We start from the raw sequence: 20,942 nt of genomic DNA on the forward strand, positions 1-20,942 counted from the left end.
TGTAATCATATATATAGTGTATCTTCGTTATCTTACTCATTTATTTAATTTTTTAAAAAACCATTTATATTAATAAATATTTAATATATTCATTCTCTTTAAAAAAGGATAATGTAATTAAAATAAATATTTTTTGACACATTAATATAAATATATATGTTAACATAATATATTAGAATATAATTAAATAGTAAAAATATTTTTACAAAATAATAATATTTCAACAACTTTGACTTTTCAAATAAAACTATTAATTGACCATCGACTTTCTAGACAACTTTCATAGTTTTAATTCAAATTATTATTATTTTTTTAATTTTAATTGTTCTAAAAAAGTAATCATGGTTTTAATATTTTATGTTGCAGGTAAATGATCACTTTGGCCCCTGACTCTACATGTCGTCGTTGTCACAAAGGTCCATGACTCAGGATTAAATACAAAATAGTTATTGAATGTGCACTTTCGTTATCAGTTTAATCTCTGTCGTTAAAAACTCTTGTTAACTGATGAGGTGATAAATATTTTAAGCATACCAAATAAATGATGTGGCATAGAGACCACATTGAAAGTAACAAAATGCGAAAACAATCATTTTAGTCCCTCGATGTGCAACTAGTTATATATCTTAGTCTCTCCAAAATAATTTCTTTTTGGGTCCCTTCAAAAACAAAAAAAAATCTTTGGAAAATTCATCAATAAGTATTCATCATCATAATTACTGTCAAAATCGGATTAAGATTCATCTAATTTTCTAAATAGCATGAACAAAACATGCATGTATAATTAAATATAATGAAAAAAAAATGCAAAAACAGTCATTTTAGTCCTTAATGTGCAACTAGTTATATCTTAGTCTCTCTCCAAAATAATTTCTTTTTGGGTCCCTTCAAAAACAAAAAAATCTTTGGAAAATTAATCAATATTCATCATCATAATTACTGTCAAAATCGGATTAAGATTCATCTAATTTTCTAAATAGGATGAATAAAACATGCATGTATAATTAAATATAATGAAAAATTAGGCCAATTTTTTAGATATGTAATTGAAACTGATGATAGCGATTTAGGTGAAGAAATAATAATTTCAATGTATCCTAATACTTGGTACGTGATCGTGAATCTTCGATTCAATTTGAAAAAAAATAAATAATAAATACTACTCCCTCCGATCCTAAATATAAAAGAAGAAATTTTGTAGGTTCATTAAATAATTAATGTATTTGGACTACAATGTAGACTAAATACAACATTTATTTATTGAACCTAATAAAAGAATCTTCTATTATATTAAAGACCGGATGAAGTATATATATATATATATATATATATGATAAGGGTTTGACATTTTAAACGGTGGATGAAGGTACTGGGTTTCAATGTAGGGATGAAAGAAGAGAAAAAACTGAGAAATTGGGGTTAAATCGAGGATTTTATAACATTTTAATATTTTTATTTATTTTAAAACAATACTATCATGCAGCCTTTGTATATGTGTACAAATTCAGCCAGCTATCCTCGTGAGTGTAGTTCAGTTGGCATAGATAATACATAAAATATGTAAGGTTTGGAGTTCAAACTCCGACTACCAAAAAAAATCTAGCCAGCTCCAATTCATTAAAACTGACCCATGCAATGCCATGTCATCTTTTGTTTAAGGAAGTTAACAACGAGGACTAAATTGATAACAAAAGTGTCGTTGATTCCAATTCCATACTCCTTGTAATCCCACCAGCCATTGCAAATGCTTCAACTGACATTTCTATAACCTCACAGAATTAATTTTATTTAGAACAACAGATGAATTATTATTATTGGTACAAAACATGAAGGTACGTACGTCCATTCCATATGGTATATACTATTGCTCAATTAGAATGTGTCACGTGGCACATCCTTTAAAAATTATATTAAATAAAATATTTATAAAATAACATCGATAGGTGACACACTTTAATTGACCAATAATATATATCATTGGTACTTTAATGGTACACAAGTACAATTCCATTCCATATGTATGACAATGTTATAATTGTCTGACCAAAATAGGTGAATGAATCTAATAGACCCATAAATTTGACACAGTAAAATATTTAATGTACTTTTCTTTTCACAAATTTTATTTTGAGGTATTTTGTTAAAAAATGAAGAGTTGAGTAGTTAGTTAATGAATTAAGAAGTTAATAATTAAAGGGGACTCTAACTTACATCCACCTAAAAACATTAAGGCTTTGTTTGGGAGTTTGGAAGGGAGAGGAGGGAAAGGTTTTTAAAAAAAGGAAGGAGCAAGTGGAAGAAGATATAGAAGATATTGGGAGGAGAGGGCTTTGGAGGTTAATTTTTTACTCATAATAAAAAATCTCCCTCATTTAGGGAAACTCAAAAATTGTATTGGGGGAGGATTTTAGGGGGTTATGGAGGGTTTATATGAATTTTTCAAATTCAATCTATGTTGTTATAATATTCTTAAAATTAAAAGTATATTAATCATAAGTATTAGTTTATTATTCTTTAAAAAAACTGTTCTTTTAAAAAATGTGAATTTTTTTATCCATTTTTCTATATATTTTCAACCCCAAAGCCCTCCCCTCCCTTCCCCTCCAAACTCCCAAACAAAGCCTAAGGTGCAAGTTAGCAACCTACACCCACTTGATTATTTACACTCATTTTTATAAGTATTATTAAGGTGCAAGTTAGCAACCTTCACTAATTTACACCCACTTTCATCATTTCAAATATTGTTTTCTTAAAAGTTTGTCTTTATTACAAGTTAGCAGCCCCATAATTAAAATATAAAGAAAAAAGTGCATTAATTTAAGTATCAAAAACTCTGAAGACATTAAATTATATTTTCTTTGTTTTATTAATAATAATTTCTTCTCAATTGTGAGATATGAGAGGAAGAAATAATAGTCTTTGCATCAAAATGAAATATATAAATTAAAAGGTACACTTAAAAATGACATGTGATTTTTTCTGTGACGACATCTCTACACACTTCCTCCATGTCCAATTTTTCTGAGACGGGAAGTTGTGTGTTCAGAAGGTACGGTGTGGGCGATCGTGATTGGATATTCGGAGAAGATGAGATTCATTGTTGTTGACCTGATTTATGACCACTGGTCTCATAAGCATATGGGTGTATAATCATGAGATCACGTGTGACTTTAAGTGAGCCTTTTTAATCTGGACAAGTCATTTTGATCCAAAGGTTGTTATTTGTTCCTCTCATCTCCCACAAGAAAACTCTTTTCATTTGATACATCCCCTATATATGAATACATACCCAATGTATCGGGTGAGGATCATCTCCAGTGAGAAACTCTTTAATTTTCTGCAGTCATTAGATCTCACTATTAATTACATTGTCCTTTTTTTTAATTTTAAAACATCTTATTTCACCTCTTTAATAGAAGGTCAGGATCTCACTTGAGGAAAAAATCACGGGAGACCATCCCCTCCCCAATGTACCACTATCAAAAAAAGAAGGAAAGACTCGCAATAAAGGCTTTGATCCATTACTTGGCCTTACATAACACATTAAACCATTGTTTAGTAACCTCCTCCCTCGCTCTCACTATTTGGCCTTTGTCTTTCATCTTCTTCTCATGCTTCCTACCTACAATTGTTTTCCGCTTCTTCTCATATACATCTCGTTTTCTTGTGTTGCATCTTTCTTTTTTTTAACTTCTATAATCGTTTCATACCTACTTTATGTTCTTCGTCAAATAATAGGCAGATCTACATATGTTGGCAATGATTTAGGGAATGGATTTTCTGAAAATGGCCTATTAGGGTGTTTTCAGGAAGATTTTTTTTTTATGAAGGTGCAAATCAAACCGAAAATTTTATAGGGGCGAAAACCAAAAATGACATATATTACAGGGGTGAAAATCACAATTAAACTCGGATTTGGTTTTTGAATTTCTTCAAATAAAATAACTTGGTAATTCATTCATATGAAATATGCCAACAGTTTTGAAGTCATTTAAAGTTTGTGAAGACCTTTTCTAGAATATGGACGAGTATGATTGATATATAAACTAAACAACTTGGTAAAAAATAAAAAAATAAAAATAAAAAATAAAAAAAAATAAAACTTTAAAAAAATTAAACTAATCTACTAAAATTAACACGACTAGTGAGTGAAACATGAGTTCTTACATCAAAATTTCATGTCAAGCTAAGCCAAGTGGGTTGACTTGGTAAACAAAACTTAACCGATTCTCCTAATTCCATGACCTATAACTTGGTGACCTCTCTTAATTTATTATACTCGTCTCGAAAATTAAAAAAATAAAATAATAAAGAACTACAATACCCTCTAAAAAAAAGAACTACAATACAATTATCTGACCTTGATGAAGCAGAAAACGTGTTTTGTTAAATTACATTAATTTGGAAAAGGCCTGCTGATTAGAACCCTAATAATCTCTTGTGCTTATAACACAAGATAATGATATTAACATTTCAAGTGCTCTTGCCATTAATTTTATTGAACTGGCGCATTTTTTCAGCCTTCTTGTTTCAAGAGTTCCATTCCCTTTTTCTCCATGATTGGTGAAGGTGACATCGTGCTCCTTTGTGTTGTTATTTGGAAGGAAATGAGTACTGGTAGTAGGACTAGGAAGGCCATATACTTTGTTGCCCTCAGTGTACCCTTTAGCTCCATTGATGCTAATTTTGTCATCTTCTTCTTGGGCTAGTAAATGGGGTGGTGGATATTGCTCCAAATCATTGCGTTCCCATTCTTCAATATCTATTCCATATTCCACACTACTTGTGCCTGCCATTGCCAAGGCTTCTAAAGAAACCACCATTTTCAGAAACACCGTTTTACAAAAAAAATATATATTATAGTTTGTACTTTGTTCGGGAAGAATGTGTCTCAAATTGCTCAAAGATGTATTTGGTTGTTTTTGTTGTACGGTAATCTTCAAAGATCAAAGATGTATATATATATATAGAAAGAAGAAACCGTACGTGTGAAAAGGAGACAAGGATTTTTACCGTGAAAAATACATTTGACTTGGTTTTGTAAAAATCAAACATGGTTTTGAATAAGGCAGAGTCGTTACACTCGTGAGCATGAATATTCCTAGTCAAGTCAATTTATTTATTTTTAATTCTCCTTTCAATTGCATATTAAGCTAACGAAAAGTGACTATTGATGATTGAGGCAGTGATGCAAATGCAAACGCATACCCTGTCGTCAAATTCCCCTCGAAGACTGTCTCAAGAGAGGAACTTGATTATCGAAGAAGAGTTGGAGGTACCTGCCATGGCTTTTTGTTATCATCTAACACAAGTATTATGGTTTTAAACTACGGTCGCTGAAATTGCACTTACATGTACTTCAACATCCTTCATACTGCGAGCGCAATTGTGGTTGCATCCTCGATTTAGAACCATGATTTGTATGCTATTCCCTTCGTTTATGATTACAAGATGCTTTGACATTTTTTATTTGTAGTAAGAAAAATTGGTAGTGTAATTAATATATATAAATTGCATATGAAAATTGGATTTTATGGCTGCATCCACATCCAAATTAAGCTCGCTCTTGGAGCTTTATATCACAACACATTCAAGATCTTTATTGAAATTGTATTGGAATCTCACATTGATCATGTTTCCATGGATGTATAAATGTGTTTAAACACCGTCATTTGAGTTAACTTTTAAAATGAGATTCAGATATATTTAATATGATATCAAAATCGGGTAAAGGATTTTAATATTGAAATTAGACTTGTGCGTGACTCACATTAAACGTGAGGGTGGATATTTAAGTTGTATTGGGGCTCCTCTCAACCAAAAAAAAAAAAGATAAAGGTTGTGTTGGACTTTCATATTGCTCAAATTTACGAAATGGTCAGTGTATAAATGTATCTGAGCATGCTGCATCTCTGAGATTGAGATTCAAACATATTTAACATCCACCAGGATTCCAAACAAAAGATAAACGGGTTTAAAAGTTTCACTACTAACATTTTGAACACCTTTACAAATTAATAACATCCTAGCATGAAACAATTACAGCTTAAAAATTGAAAGTGGTGGCATTGTGGCACAAAAAATTCCCCAAAAAAATTTCAACCTTACACACAAACAGTCAACAACCCAATAACGGATGCAGATTTCATCCGGTTGAGGAAATCCCACATTCACATAGGTATTTAAACATGAGTCGTTTGATGCATCCAACATATAGATTGATTAATTTTGTAATTCTCATTGTCAGCCTAAAAAACAACGGCCATTCAACCGCACTCTGTCAATCAAAATCCCAAACTCCTTTGTGTTCAAGTCATGGATTTCTTCTTTATCAAAATAATAGATCATTCAAATTGTTGAGATAGTTGATTTTATGTTTTTGTTTTTTGGCAAAATAGTTGAGACTAGAAAGAAGATGAATGAAACATGATCGCGTATTAACAAAGCTGAGTACCATTAATTAAAAAGAGAGTATCATTAAGCGAAGAAGAAAACGTAGGGAGAAGTGAAGAGGATGGTAGTTGTTAGAGAAATCAAAGTAATGGAGGGAAAAAAGAAGGGTGAGCTGAGGATGGTGGCAAAGAAAATTGTAGTCGGCCTTGAGAGTTTGATTTTGTGCATGTTACAGAGGACAAACAGTGAGTGACGAGACTTCAATATGAAGGTGGTGGGTATGGAAAAAGGACTTTGTCTAACATATACAACAGTACAAGTAAATTACTCCAATGCGCAGGTTGATTTTTAAATAGTTAGTAATCTTTCTGATACACCGTAGACTTTCCAAGAAAAAGTGATGGCATATATGAAACTTTAGATTCTCAACAACAACCAAATAAGAATTAATTAAAAAGCAATAGCATATTTGTAACATTATACAGTAAACTATACAAAAACACAGAATAAATATGCATGTTCAATGTCTGAATCTAATGTTAAAATGCTAATAAAACCAACAAGAAATCATTAAACATGAAACTAGGCAGGCTAGCTACGACGAAATCCCAAAACTTCATCCAAACAATAGTTATCAATAGACCCAAAATCATGAAAGAACTCTTCATCCATACCAATTTCATCATCTTTACTCAATGCCATTTCCATAGGATCTTCATTCTCCTCAGCCACAACTTGCTTCCCTTTCACCTCATCTTCCAACACAACAGCAGGCATATGACCCTCAAACAAAGCAACATGTCCAAACAACTTATCCTTCCTAGAAAAAGTACTCCCACAAGAACACTTCCACTTAGACTCACCACATTGCCTCATATGACTCTTCAAATCCGAAAGCATTGAATAATTCTTCTTACGACAAAGATTACACGAATACATCTTCGGACAATGACTCCTCTTGAAATGGGTCTTCACACAAATCACCGATTTCAATGCTTTGAATTTCTTATGCTTTTTGTTTCTGTTACATCCTTCAAACGGACACGAGAATTGCGTTGGACGACGGACCATGTTTAAAGGCTTCGCTAAAGCTTCCGGCGTCTTGAATTGATTCCCGTGAGCTCTCATGTGCATCCGGAGATTCGCGTCGCGCTTGAAGCCTTTGCCGCATATCTCGCAAAAGTGGAGATGTTCAGCTAGCAATTCCATGGCGTCGAGCTCCACAATTTCGCAATCGGAATCTTCCACGGCGGCGAGGGGGTTGTTGTTGAAAGAATCGAAGGTGGCGGAGGGGAAGACGGAGACGCCAGGAACGAGGGCGGCGGCGTTGACTATGGTATGGTGGAGGACGGTGAAGATTTGGTTGGAGACGGCGGTTAATTGATCGTTGGTGACAGGAGCGTTGGTGGTGATGGATTGGGACAGGAGGGTTCGGAGAGAATCGATGCTCGTCTGAACCAAGGATAGATTCCGAAGCGGAACCTGAGGGTCGGGGGTGTTACTTGGATTTTGTTGTGGTTGAAGTATCTGGGTAGTGTGATGGGAATCTAGGTTCGGATTAGACATGTTTATAGTTGGGTTAGGGTAAGACATTCAACCCTGTCTCCGGGGAAGAATACGCTTAGAGGGAAATGGAGATGATGGATACATAAGAAAAGGGTAAGGTTAAAGGAATTTTTTATTTTTTTCTGACCCTCTTGTAAAAAAAAGAAAATCATGTCTGACCCATATGAGTTATTCACCAAAATTTTTGACCCACTTTCTTTTTCTGTCCATTTTTTTTTTTCTCCTTTTCCCCATTCCCTTCATTTGAAACGGCAGGAATGAGCCACTATCTGATACATGTCAAATCTTGACTAACCATGCAGGTTTGACTGTTTTTTTTTTTTTCATTACCGCCATTTGAAATGGCGGGACTGAATTTTAATTTATTTTTTTCCGTTTTTTGTTTTTTTGGGCAACATTTGTTTATTTAAAACACAAATAATAATGATAAATAAAAATATATTAATTTATTTGAACACATAATACATAACGTTATTAACTACCGGTTATTTATACTCGGACAATTTCTCCTAATATGACCGGTATGCCGACACAACCCACACTGTCTCGATGTCGAAGTCCTCTCTACCAACTCCTCGTCCATTTCAGTCCTTATGCGGGTACTATTGGGTCGACCTTTCTTTAGTCTTCGCATGTTTGGATTATGGCAAAGCACGGGACCGTTGTATGGGAGCCAATAACTCTTATCCTGAACTACTTTGAAGGTTGTGTTGTAGATGGAGTAAACATTCTCGTTTTTGTACACAGTTGGAATAAGGGTTGTGTAGTCATGGCGAAATGATAAACACGCGGCTATGACATGGGAACAAGGCGAATTTCGTGATTGCTTTTTAGTCAACAATTGAAGACTAATATTCATTCTTTTTAAACAGTTATCTTGAAGGCCTTATGTTAACTTCAATTACACCAACGAAGAAGAAAGCCAGATATGGTCTGCAAACACATATCTCATCTGTTTTCAGATAGTCGAGAGGCATCAGACAGACATAGTAAGGCTTCAATTTGGCTTACCACAACACCCACCTTCCTTACCAGATAATTTGAAAGATTTCCGCAAAATTAATTTGACAAAAGATAAAATTAAAGGCTCGTGGAGAGATAAGCATCATCGTCAAGTTCAAAACTGGAACCAACGTCATCGATTAGCACTTCACGGCGTTCGGTATAACCATGAGGTTTATCCAAATCGTCAATATTTTGCATGGTATTGAGAATTTTTCGGAGATCATCTGTGGCTTTCTAGAGAAGTATTATTGTCAAATCCAAGGTAAGCATGTGCAAGAATTTTCCCAGGATTGTCGCGTGACTATCCTGTAGTGCCAAAAACTTATACGGTGTCAGATGAAAATATGTGGTCAAATACACCTCCACCCTATAACCAATTCATGACACCTCCACCCACTAACTTTGACCAAAGCTTTAACCCATCCACCAACTACAACCAAACTTACCAATCACCGCCACAACCCACAAACCAAATCTTACATAACACCCCAATCCCATATCCAAGCTATTCTCAACAAAATCATCATGGAGAAAGCTCCCCAACATCAAACTATTCATTTGATGACTTTAATCCAACTCAGTACACCACACAAACCAGTTATCCAGACCAATCACAATACTCCTCGTTCAACCTACCAACCCCTCCACACATTGTAAACTATCCCCAAACAAGCTACGCACCTCAATGGCCAAATTCACAAACTAATACCATAGAAAGTCTGGCAGCAGGGTTTAATGACGATGACTTCGTTAATGAAATCTGGACCAACTCAACTTCACAAGTGCAAAATAAAGTCACTATGGAAACTAATGATGATGTTGAAATTCCTGACGAGGATGTGGAACAGGAAGAGCACGAGCCAGTCAGGATTTGACATGTGTCAGAGAGCGGCTCATTCCCGCCGTTTCAAATGGCGGGAATGGGGAAAAGGACAAAAAAAAATGGACAAAAAAAGAAAGTGAGTCATTTTGGTGAATAATATTCATAGGGGTCAGACATGGATATTTTTTTTTGACAAGAGGGTCAGAAAAAAAAATTCAAGGTTAAAGCCGTTAAAAATGGGTTAGGCTAATGGACCGAGCTTAAAAAAAGTTTGCTCAAATGCACTTGGATTTTTTTTTTCTCAAGTTCATCTAGTCCATGTAAAAATTGGGTTAGGTTAGGTTAACCCTCGGATTTTGTGTCGGCCTATTATCAACATTTTTATTTGATTTTTGTTAAAAAATATTATATTATATAATGGTAGCATTTTTCTTAAGAAGCTAAAATGGATTATATAGAGATCCTTGAAATTTCAGCATAAGAATTGTCGACCCTAGTATAAAAATCATACTACATCAAATAGCGAATAAACAGGAAAAAAGAGGACAAAGACACTTCATTACAAAGAAATTATCGAGCAAGCTAGATTGTAGTTTAATTCTATTCACCATAACTACAAAGACACCATAATTGATAGGTAAAAACAAAATTAATTCTATTCACTTTCAGTCACCACCTAGATTGTAGTTTAATTTTGTCAAGAAGTTGTGGTAACGATTCTTATTGATTGTGAAAAATCCGAGTATATTTTTTCACACCAAATCACCCACGCACAAGTTAACCATATGAGTTGGAAAGATATTCAAATATTTGTTTTGGAAACTGGCCTAAATTTTCAAATCGAGGGAAACTGTCTGCCACATGTTTTGGATGCGCTGTAATGAAACCGAGCCAATTATAAATATCAATCCAAAATTTTCATTGAAATACAAAGGAGAGTATATAACAACAACAATGATTTTTGTACACCTTTTATTTTCACACATCCATTCAACATTTTTCTGTCTCTCTATTTTCATCACATCATTAAAATGTTACATCTATACACCATACTCACTATTACTTTCTCTCGCAAGGTTATCATTATTCAATTCATGCAACATAAATAATATAGGAAATATAAATTAAAGAATTGAAAGAATTGAGAAGGGAATAATAAATATATAAGAATATAATAGAAAAAATAACATTGATTCTTCATTAGTATTATAAAGCGACACATAACTTACCGAGAGAGTATCATGAAACAATAAACAAGTTGACATGCAACTTCAAAATAATAAGTTCTCCCATTACATTCATTCCACCAAACATAATAAAATTTATATAAAAAAAAAAAACTTAAAGCAAAATGCATTCGTTATAAATAAGACCAATACAAATTTTCAATGTGACAAATAAAACATAATTATTTTCATTAGCAGAAAACACTAAATTTTATAACGGCTCATTCAAAAATCGTCGAGCAATGCAAAAGTGTTTCCAATTTCTACCAACTTTAAAATACACTATACCGCAACGAACAAAGCGCATTGTGTATGTCCAAACCTGTCATGAATCATCATCAACTAAATTCAAGTCCTTACGATCTCTTGATAGAAATCACAATATCCAACATAATAGATTGGTGGCATTAATTTTGTGCCTCCACTAAATGTTCCAAGCCAACTAAATACATACTATAATAAGAGATTGCAAATGCACTAAAATAGACCACGTGATGCAAGCAAAAACAAATAGGACATGCACAAAATAATTATCATATCAATTATCAAGCATTTGATGCACTGATTCAAAAACTTTAACGAAGAAAAGAAAAATAAAGCATCACATATTAAGATGTAAAAAGGGATATAATTAGAATACACCAACGCAAATACGAAAAGAGGAAGAAAAAAAACACTTGAATGAAAAGAAAAGGAATGTATCTCATAAACTTGAATAAAGAGGGAAAAAAGAACAAAAAAAGCATCTCAAACTTAAATGAAGAGAAGAAACTAAATCATATAAATGTATCATATGAAAAGAAAGAAAGAAAAAGTATAGCTAGGATACTACACTCATACATGCAGATTGGAAAAAAGAAGAAAAAACTTGAATGAAGAGAAAAAGAAGCATGTTAAATCACATGTTAAATGCTCATAAATGAACAATTGCAAACAAAAATCATACCTCATTCGGATTAAACTCTACTTGAAAGGTACAATACTTTAATCAAATATCCATTTGGGTCGATAACATACCTTTAAAACTAAGGAATGCATTTGTTGTAAACTAGAAGAGGAAAAATATCAATTTGAAACTATATAATTAATTCAAACTCAGTGCATTAGTTTGGAAGTCAGTGAAGAAAGTTTGAAAAGAAAAAAAAACACAAACAGGTGCAAGGAGCCTGTATATTTATAGAGTATAGATGGTTAATTACATCAAAATATAAATCGTATTGGAGAATGATATTGGGCAAGTTATCATTGGTGTGTGTTAAAAGGATGTGTCTCTAGCATTTCTCATGCAACAAAAGCTTTGTTCAAAAAGTAAATCTTATATGCGAATCTTTATCAATTGATGCAAGAAGAAGTATATTAATAACAATATATACAGGTAGCCAAGGAACCACTGAAATCTCCATAATTTAGATTATTTTTTTTTGACAAATCTCCATAATTTAGAATGATTTTCCATTGGAACACAATGCCAGTCCTGAAAACCACAATGGAACAAAAATTGTGCATTCAATCTATCCATGCTCACCGTTAGCTAATAACTTGAAGTTTCAATTGAAGATACAACAATTAACAAAAGACACCCAATGAGATTCGCTTGATTCACATGTTTGAATTGACATATGAGGAAGAAATTGATAATAAAGATTCAAACTTTGAAATTATTGATGAACAATCTACCCAGGAATTTGATAAGTGAACGAAAGAAAACAGAATTTAATATTCTACAATTGCAATTTGCAAACGCTAGAAGAGAATTAATGATCATCTTGGAGAGAGACCATGGTTGTAGGAATATAAATGAAAGTGAAATGTGTTTACTAACATACATTTAACGGGGTTAATTGTAAGGGAGACATTTATTACTTTTAATACAATTTAAGAGAGGTTGATGTTTAGTTTAAAATTAGTGGGATGTTAGTATTGTTTAAAAAAACCTTAGGGGAGGTGCGTGTAATAAAAATGTTTTAGTAAATTAAACATGAGGGAGGGGTAAAAAAACAACCTTTGAACTTTGAAGGTGAATTTGGATTGGAAACCGTTTTACTTACAATACAAGATCTCTCTTTCGGACATCTAGGCGATTTTGTAGGGAAATAACGGAGATTCCGCAATCACTTATAAATACGCGTACGTGTGGGTAACATTTTCTCTCTTTTCGAAACGCCGTAAGCCTCTCAATTTTCTGCATTTTACGCGCATTCTATTTCTCCTACAACGAAACCCTTGTTTTCTCTCTTTCTGCAATATATCAACCGAATAATGGACTGCGATTCCATTCACTGAGTTGAACCGGAGAAAGATCTAAGTTTTTGTGATCAATTCAACGCGCTTATGGGTGGTTCTGGTTCTAAACTCGAGAAGGCTCTCGGTGATAATTTCCCTGAAGGAGAACATTACTTTGGCCTTGAGAATTTCGGCAATACTTGTTATTGCAACAGCGTTTTGCAGGTTTCAACCAATCTTATTTACTTATATTCTAGATTCAGATTTTGATTCAATTATGTATAAATCATCAATTTTTGTGTGGATATGTAGATAGTTTATCATTGATTTAAATTTTATTACTTTTCTGAATGTGAACGTTTTAGGAATTTGTTATTTTTGTTTTGCTGAATTTTTAAGTGCTTTATTAAACAATGGTTATTAGGATGAGATTGTTGGACATTAAATTTTTGACCTAAATCATTTTGTTGCATTTGAGTAAGTAATTTTATTTCATTAACTGGAAAAAATGGTTTGCTTAAGTTTATTTTAGAGTAAACCACCAAATTCTTTGTAGGGCCTCTCAAACAGGTCCCACCATTATGAATGTTTCAAAAAGGTTTATGACTGTCAAATTTTACTCATATTAGATCTTCTGTTACCGCGTGAAGGACGAAATTGATAGTAAGTTGTTAAAATTCGGGTCCTGTCCTAATTGATGGCAACTGGTTAAAGATAAGGACTAACTTGACAATTTAATAGAGTTGGGAACCTTTTGAAATATTCATAATCTCAAGGACCTATTTAAGAGTGACCTACAAAGTGAGGGACTAATTTGGTGAATTACTCTTTATTATATATATTTAGGTAATGTAAGTACATTTTGTTTGCCCTGTTTATGATGTAAGGCCAACAAGTAGCAAAACTAATTGTTAGTCTTACTATTGGAAAGGATGCTAGAATCAATGTTATCAACAATTGTCTATTACACAGTGATAACTGAGTTTGTTAATGAACTGTGTTTGTATACCTTGTAACTAAATTTGTGGTTTTTTCCTCTCATTCTACAGGCTCTATACTTCTGTGTTCCGTTTCGAGAACAATTGCTACAGTATTATGGAAAAAACAAAAACATAACAGACGCGGAGGAAAATCTTTTGACTTGCTTAGCTGAACTATTTTCACAGGTAACAAATCTACCTTTAGAAAAATTTCTGATATTGCTTCCATATGAGGCCTCTTCATATTTGATTGACTAAGCCATGATCTATTATTATAGAATTTATACTGGTTTCATTGTTTGTAAATATGGCACATGATGTTGATGTTTCATGGATGAAGGAATCCAATCCACCAAATCAGTAACTTTTTAACCATTCTCAGACCAACTAATTTTTACCCAAGATATTATTAAAAAAAAACTGTACAAATGTCAGAAAGTTTATCAAGTTGCCCTTGTGACCATCCAAAAATAGAACGGCGTCATTTGCAATTGTAGCTAGGTAACATACATTCCTTTAGATCCAGTTATCCAGACCATCTCCATACCATTGTTTATTGTTCTGATTTAGACACCCACTTTGATAGTGTAAAATGTCACACTGGAACTTGGCAAACACCCACTATTCATTCTACATGTGTTTGTCAAAGCCTTTTTTCTCCAAGTTGTTGCTAAGGGAATTTCATACCCTACTATTGGTTAAGTTTATCAGGACATGACTAGTTACTTGTAGGGCCTAAAATCCGTTTCCTTGGTTAACATTTATGTTCCTTTTGGTTATCTATTGTATTTTGTTCCTTTTTTGTTTCCCTCGTAGAATGGATTTGCTGGCAGTGGTGATTGCGTGCTTGTCTAAATCATGAAATATACTTGAGTACACATTGTTTATTTATTTCTCTTTTGAAATTTGCTTTGAAGTATGTGACATTTTTTTATTTTTTTTTATAAATTTAGCAATTTCTCCCGTTTTGTGCTTTTCGGTTGAGGTATAATAAATTGGAAGAGGTGATTGCATGCTTTCTTAAATTTGATTGTTGTATGATTGAGTATCTATATGTTGTATATCTTCAATGTTCGGAACAGTATATTGCTTCAGATTTTCAGTTAATGCGCTTGTCTCGTTTATTTCTTTCATGGTTTTGCATTTATCATGCTACTTCTTTTGATATAGATAAGTTCCCAGAAGAGGAAGACAGGTGTGATTGCTCCCAAACGATTTGTACAGAGGTTGAAAAAACAGAATGAACTCTTCCGTAGCTATATGCACCAGGTACATTTTCAAACTGACAAGAATGAGCACAAAAGAAAAGATTTGATTTTTCGATAAATTGTCAACTTTCCTTCGAGAGTAATGCATAGAATATTACTTTGTACATGTGTACAGTGTTTGGCTATGTTTATACATGCATCTTTTCTGAATGTCCCTGCTTAGTTGCTTCTCAACTGCATTGGATTTTATTATGAAACTTAGCTAGAGATGATTGCAAAGTCGCACCATTTCAATTGGTAGATCATTGGTTTCACCCAAGTGACTCGTATCATTGTATTCACACCCGATAGCAAAATGGTTTTTAGCTTATAGTTGAACTTGATGGTTAGGATGATGGTTCACTAGCTGGGCGGTCAATAGAAGGTTACAATCTATTCCCTTGAGCAGAAAAATAATTTTAATGAAAAGATCTCTCTACTTGAACTGGAACATGTGTAGAAAGTGATTTTTTTTTATCCATGTAGCCGACCCCACTTAGTGGGATAAGGCTTGGTTGTTGTTGTTTTGACAGAAGGAAATGCAATCTTTTAAAACCTTTGTTTCCAGAACACATTCAGTGAGGTTGAATAATGGATTTTCTTAGTTTATACTACTAGATTTCTCCTTCCTTGTCTGAGTTACCTTCACAGGTGAAGGTCATTGCTTGTTTTTTCAAATGTGTAGTTTGTTGTATGATGTCTCTTATTGATGTATTTCTTTAAAAAATAATTTGTATAAAGATTAAAAAGTAACACTGTCATCGTAAATCTTCTCATATTTTGTAGGACGCCCATGAGTTCTTGAACTATTTGTTAAATGAACTTGTTGACATTCTGGAGAGAGAGGCCCATGCTGAAAAAGATGATCAAGGTACATTACTACCTTCTGAGAAGATTGCAAATGGACCAAAGAGTGGTTTAGCTAATGGTGCTAAAAAAGCACCTTTAGCTACTTGGGTGCACAAAAACTTTCAGGTGATTTGACAATACAATGTTTCTATTTAAGCATTTTGTTTGCAGCAAAGCTTGGAGTAACCATAAATTGTGAAGTTGTTATTTGCTCAAATAAATCTAGTATGCAGTGGGCTATTACTTGTACTCCATAATGATCACAAAATTAAGATTTTTAAATTTTCATTTTGCAATCTAATTGTTGTAAATTGCTTTGATCAGGGAATACTTACCAATGAGACAAGGTGCTTGCAATGTGAAACAGTTACGGCTAGGGATGAAACATTTTTCGACTTGAGTCTTGATATTGAACAAAATAGTTCAATTACAAGTTGTTTGAAAAATTTCAGTTCAACTGAGACATTGAATGCGGAAGACAAATTTTTCTGTGACAAGTGCTGCAGGTATATAGCATTTTTCACTTGTCTTTATAGCTGACCTATTTTAGTACTTTTTTTAAAGGGTTTTTACTACTTTTAGTAGGAGGTTTTCTTAAATGATGATGAGCAAAGATGCCAAATGGCTTCAATATTATCTATTAATTCTTCAATATTATCTATTTTACTACTTTTTTTAAAGGGTTTTTACTACTTTTAGTAAGAGGTTTTCTTAAGTGATGATGAGCAAAGATGCCAAATGGCTTCAATATTATCTATTAATTCTTGCAATTTGTCATGTCATTTGAATTTAAAATAGATTGCTATTTATGTTTGTTTACTAGTAATATGATGTTTTCTGGGTATATGGTTTTGACCGCGTGATGAGCATTAATCTTGATAGGTTAACGATCCATTGATTGGCAAATTTTCTCATCCATTACCTGAAAGGGTTATGAATATAATCAGTAAAAAAATGCATGTACTCATCTGTTTTGCTTTTCATGTTCTGCTAATAACTGAGATGCAATCTTTCTTTTGATATTAGTTTGCAAGAAGCTCAGAAGAGGATGAAGATAAAGAGACCCCCACGTGTCTTGGTCATTCATCTTAAGCGGTTTAAGTACATGGAACAGCTGGGCCGCTACAAGAAGTTGTCTTACCGTGTGGTCTTTCCCCTTGAACTCAGGTTGAGTGATACAGATGAAGAAGCAGATATTGAGTATTCTCTATTTGCAGTAGTTGTACATGTTGGGAGTGGGCCCAACCACGGGCATTATGTCTGTCTTGTAAAAAACCATAACCACTGGTTATGTTTTGACGATGAAACTGTCGAGGTGGTTGATGAAGCTTCAGTGCAGACATTCTTTGGGTCAACACAGGACTTCAACAATAATACAGACCATGGTTACATTTTGTTCTATGAGAGCATTAACAGAAACTAGACAGTGGAGAGGCTGACAACTTTTAGGTACTTGAATCTTTTGGACTAGTCTTTTTATCGGTTTGACGATAGATAATTTTCTTATGACCATTTTCCCTATTCAAGCTGCTTGAGGTGTTATACCTCCTGGAGAGGATACGGTTGTGAAAATGTATACTAGGTGGTTGGCATGTACAGTTGATAGTGAAAGCACTGCAACTTTTTTCTTTCTTTATTTTCTTTTTTAAAACTTTTCGCTAACATATACGACAGTATACATGCTGAGAAATTTTCACCGACAATGTGTTCATGGTGTTAACTGCCCAATGTTCAATTGGTTAGAAACACAATGCAATGGTATCATGGTAATTCTTTTTCTATTTTTCGTTTTACAATAGCTTGTTGAGAAATGTGTGATCAACAAAAAGCATTACCAAGTTTATATCGATTAACGTATTGATGATAATTGATAATATTTGTCATTAAAATAATCTTCTATTGAGAAGACCAGACAAATATGCATCATATATTTTGCCGTCTAACCATGAAATTCTTTTTTATGACATCTAACCTGGGTATATGAAGTCTGTTTATCAAGTATAGAACGTCGAAGATATTTCAAGAGCAGTACTCTTAATCATTAGACGTTTGATTTAAAATCTATTGATTTTTTAAATTTCATCAAAGTGTTACATTTTTATTAGATTATTCTCATCTCAAGAGTGTATATAATAGAGGACAAAACTTGCATTTATTTCTTTAGGTATTTTTCGTAGTTTATTGAAGAAAACACCTGTAAAAACGCACCCATGTTTTGTTAGTAATTTAAAACGTGCAGATTGCCAATTAAACTTTATTCATTTTTAAGCGTTATTTGGTAGCTACACATGAAATCGATTATTATTTTGAGTTGTATTAAATATTTTGACTGATTTGTATACTAACCAAGAAATTCTTCCTTAAAAAAATAATAATAGGAAATTCACTTTTTCTTTCAAAAGAAAATGGAAATTCTCTTTCGTTATTTTTAAAACATCCTCATATTCTTAACAGACATCTCCCCCTTTTTTTCTTAATACATATTCCAAAACACTCCTCATTTACTCTCCATTCACGAAAGAGGGAGGATTCTAGTCCACTTACCAAAACTTAATATTATGAAAAATTGTAAATACATGCAGCAAATGCAGCCGCCTCAAATGTGGTCCAGATGCAATTGTGAAGATATGTTAAATCTTGAATACTGAATAGAGATGTAACAGTAGCATTGGTTAGATGGCAATATAATGTCAGTCATAATTTCATCACGTTCAAATGTTGAACAACAGATGAAGTATGAATCACTCATTTTATAAATTCACATATCAAAGCATAGATTCCAAAAAAGGGGCCATATTTGCAATAAGTACTGCACAGATATCACGACCATAATGAGACAATTAAATTGACACTTGCCAGAGACAGAGAGCATTCAAACCTTTGTTGCCGTAGTTACATCACAGTTGAAGTTGTTTTCTAACAACTTCAAAGCGATATGTAGTACCTTCATCAGCACCAACTACCAGATTATAGCGACATTATAGTGTGCATGTTTCTATTAATTGTCAATCAGGGTGTGCTATGGTAACTTTATCATTAGACTTTTTTTTTTTAAATGCATACTGCTAACTTATTGAGAGGGTTATATCGCATGATTGTTTGGTAATAGTTATTTTCTCACAAGCTTATATTGTTTTTTCTCAGTTTCTAGCGTCTTTTTTATATGCTACTTCAAGTGGTGTTGAATTTATAGCGTGCAATATTGTCTCTTATTTTACGCTTATAAAAAAATTAAATATGAATTACAAAATATATATTTATTTAGTTTTATATTTATTAATCAATTTAACAGTTAATTTTTCCAAATTTTTTAAATTAGATCAACTAGTTTATCTACTATATTATTTAGCTTGTGTGCGCTATCAATTATAAGCTCATCCGCCATTAGGTAGCTTTATCGCTATTGATTATATGTTTATCAAACAAAACTTGTGAATACATCTAACTGATCAGAAATCAATAATGAATTGGTTCATGTGGTAAGAGGTTTGACTACTTAAACAAGTGATCAAGAGTTTGATCATTGACTCTTGGGTATAGAGAAAATTCAATTGAGACGAAAGAACTCACTTTGCATGCCTATATATTTGTTAACAAAAATTAATTATTGTTAAACAATAGTAAAAATTTCGTACAAATATCATAACTCACTTTGTATGCCCATATATTTGTTAACAAAAATTTATTATTATTAAACAACGGTGAAAATTTCATACAAATATTATAATAATCTAAAAAACTAACCGTGATTTCAAATATGAATATACTAAGGTTATGATTTCTACTGGAGCCCAATTCTAGCTGTTGGAAGCCATTCAACCCATACACGGCTATTTGCAGGACTAGATTCTAATCATTCCTTCATCTAAATGCTAACATAAAAAGCTGACTTAAACTTTGTCCCATTTTATTTCTCTTCAATATCTTAATTTAGCTATTGTGTGTAGTATAACCGGTCATTAGCTTCGTGATTTCAGCTATTGATTCTTTTAGTGAGTATTTGACTATGTGCCTAGGATCGGTCAATAATTTTGAAAAGCAAGTGAGACTTATAGTAAGGTTGAATATATGAGATTTTTTTAAGAATATGAGATCATATTATTTGTAAAATCTAATAAAAAAATAACTTTTTTATTGGTGGATTTAAAGCGACGATTTTGGTGGCCTTATCCTTATGCCGTCTTGGTGATGCCTTCATTATTATTACTATTTGTAATAATGAATTAATTAATTTCGACCTCCACTACTGAAGATGTCAATGCCATGCTGACAATGAAGGCTGCTCAAACCTTGAAAAGACGAAGCAAAGCCTTTACTTTTGATTATGTGGTGTGGCTGAAGGCACCAATTGTGCATATTGAAATTATAGTTCATACTGTGACTATGATAGATTAATTTTCTTTTGTCTAGTGACTATGATGGCCTTCATTTTCTTTTGCTAGCCTGATTCGTGCATGTTTGAACCATGACCTTTAAGGCTTCAACGTCTTACCTTTAACTTAAATCAATTTAGCGACCCAACCCCTATGAATTTATGTATCGTCATTATTAAGTATTAAATGTTGGTTAACTAATAACCAAGCTGGTAAGATCCTTATAAAAAAAAAAAAAATATATCTAAACTGGTAAG

The 20,942-nt window shown here is 32.8% G+C and overlaps 3 protein-coding genes across 3 annotated transcripts; 1 reads left to right on the forward strand and 2 right to left on the reverse strand.

Moving 5' to 3' along the window:
• Positions 1-4,154: 4,154 nt before the first annotated feature.
• On the reverse strand, positions 4,155-4,919 carry LOC11415027 (uncharacterized). The gene has a single exon (XM_003601895.3). It carries the CDS (start codon positions 4,821-4,823, stop codon positions 4,428-4,430), a length of 396 nt encoding a protein of 131 aa, XP_003601943.1. The 5' UTR covers positions 4,824-4,919; the 3' UTR covers positions 4,155-4,427.
• Positions 4,920-6,815: 1,896 nt separating this feature from the next.
• Positions 6,816-8,083, reverse strand: LOC112420500 (protein SENSITIVE TO PROTON RHIZOTOXICITY 1). Its single transcript, XM_024780235.2, has one exon. It carries the CDS (start codon positions 7,984-7,986, stop codon positions 6,985-6,987), a length of 1,002 nt encoding a protein of 333 aa, XP_024636003.1. The 5' UTR covers positions 7,987-8,083; the 3' UTR covers positions 6,816-6,984.
• Positions 8,084-13,036: 4,953 nt separating this feature from the next.
• On the forward strand, positions 13,037-18,093 carry LOC11415028 (ubiquitin carboxyl-terminal hydrolase 4). Its single transcript, XM_003601897.4, has 6 exons — positions 13,037-13,461; positions 14,286-14,402; positions 15,387-15,485; positions 16,250-16,438; positions 16,637-16,818; positions 17,339-18,093. Exons 1-6 carry the CDS (start codon positions 13,345-13,347, stop codon positions 17,733-17,735), a joined length of 1,101 nt encoding a protein of 366 aa, XP_003601945.1. The 5' UTR covers positions 13,037-13,344; the 3' UTR covers positions 17,736-18,093.
• Positions 18,094-20,942: the final 2,849 nt, after the last annotated feature.

This window comes from Medicago truncatula, chromosome 3, assembly GCF_003473485.1.
Source record: "Medicago truncatula cultivar Jemalong A17 chromosome 3, MtrunA17r5.0-ANR, whole genome shotgun sequence".
NCBI lineage: Eukaryota > Viridiplantae > Streptophyta > Magnoliopsida > Fabales > Fabaceae > Medicago > Medicago truncatula.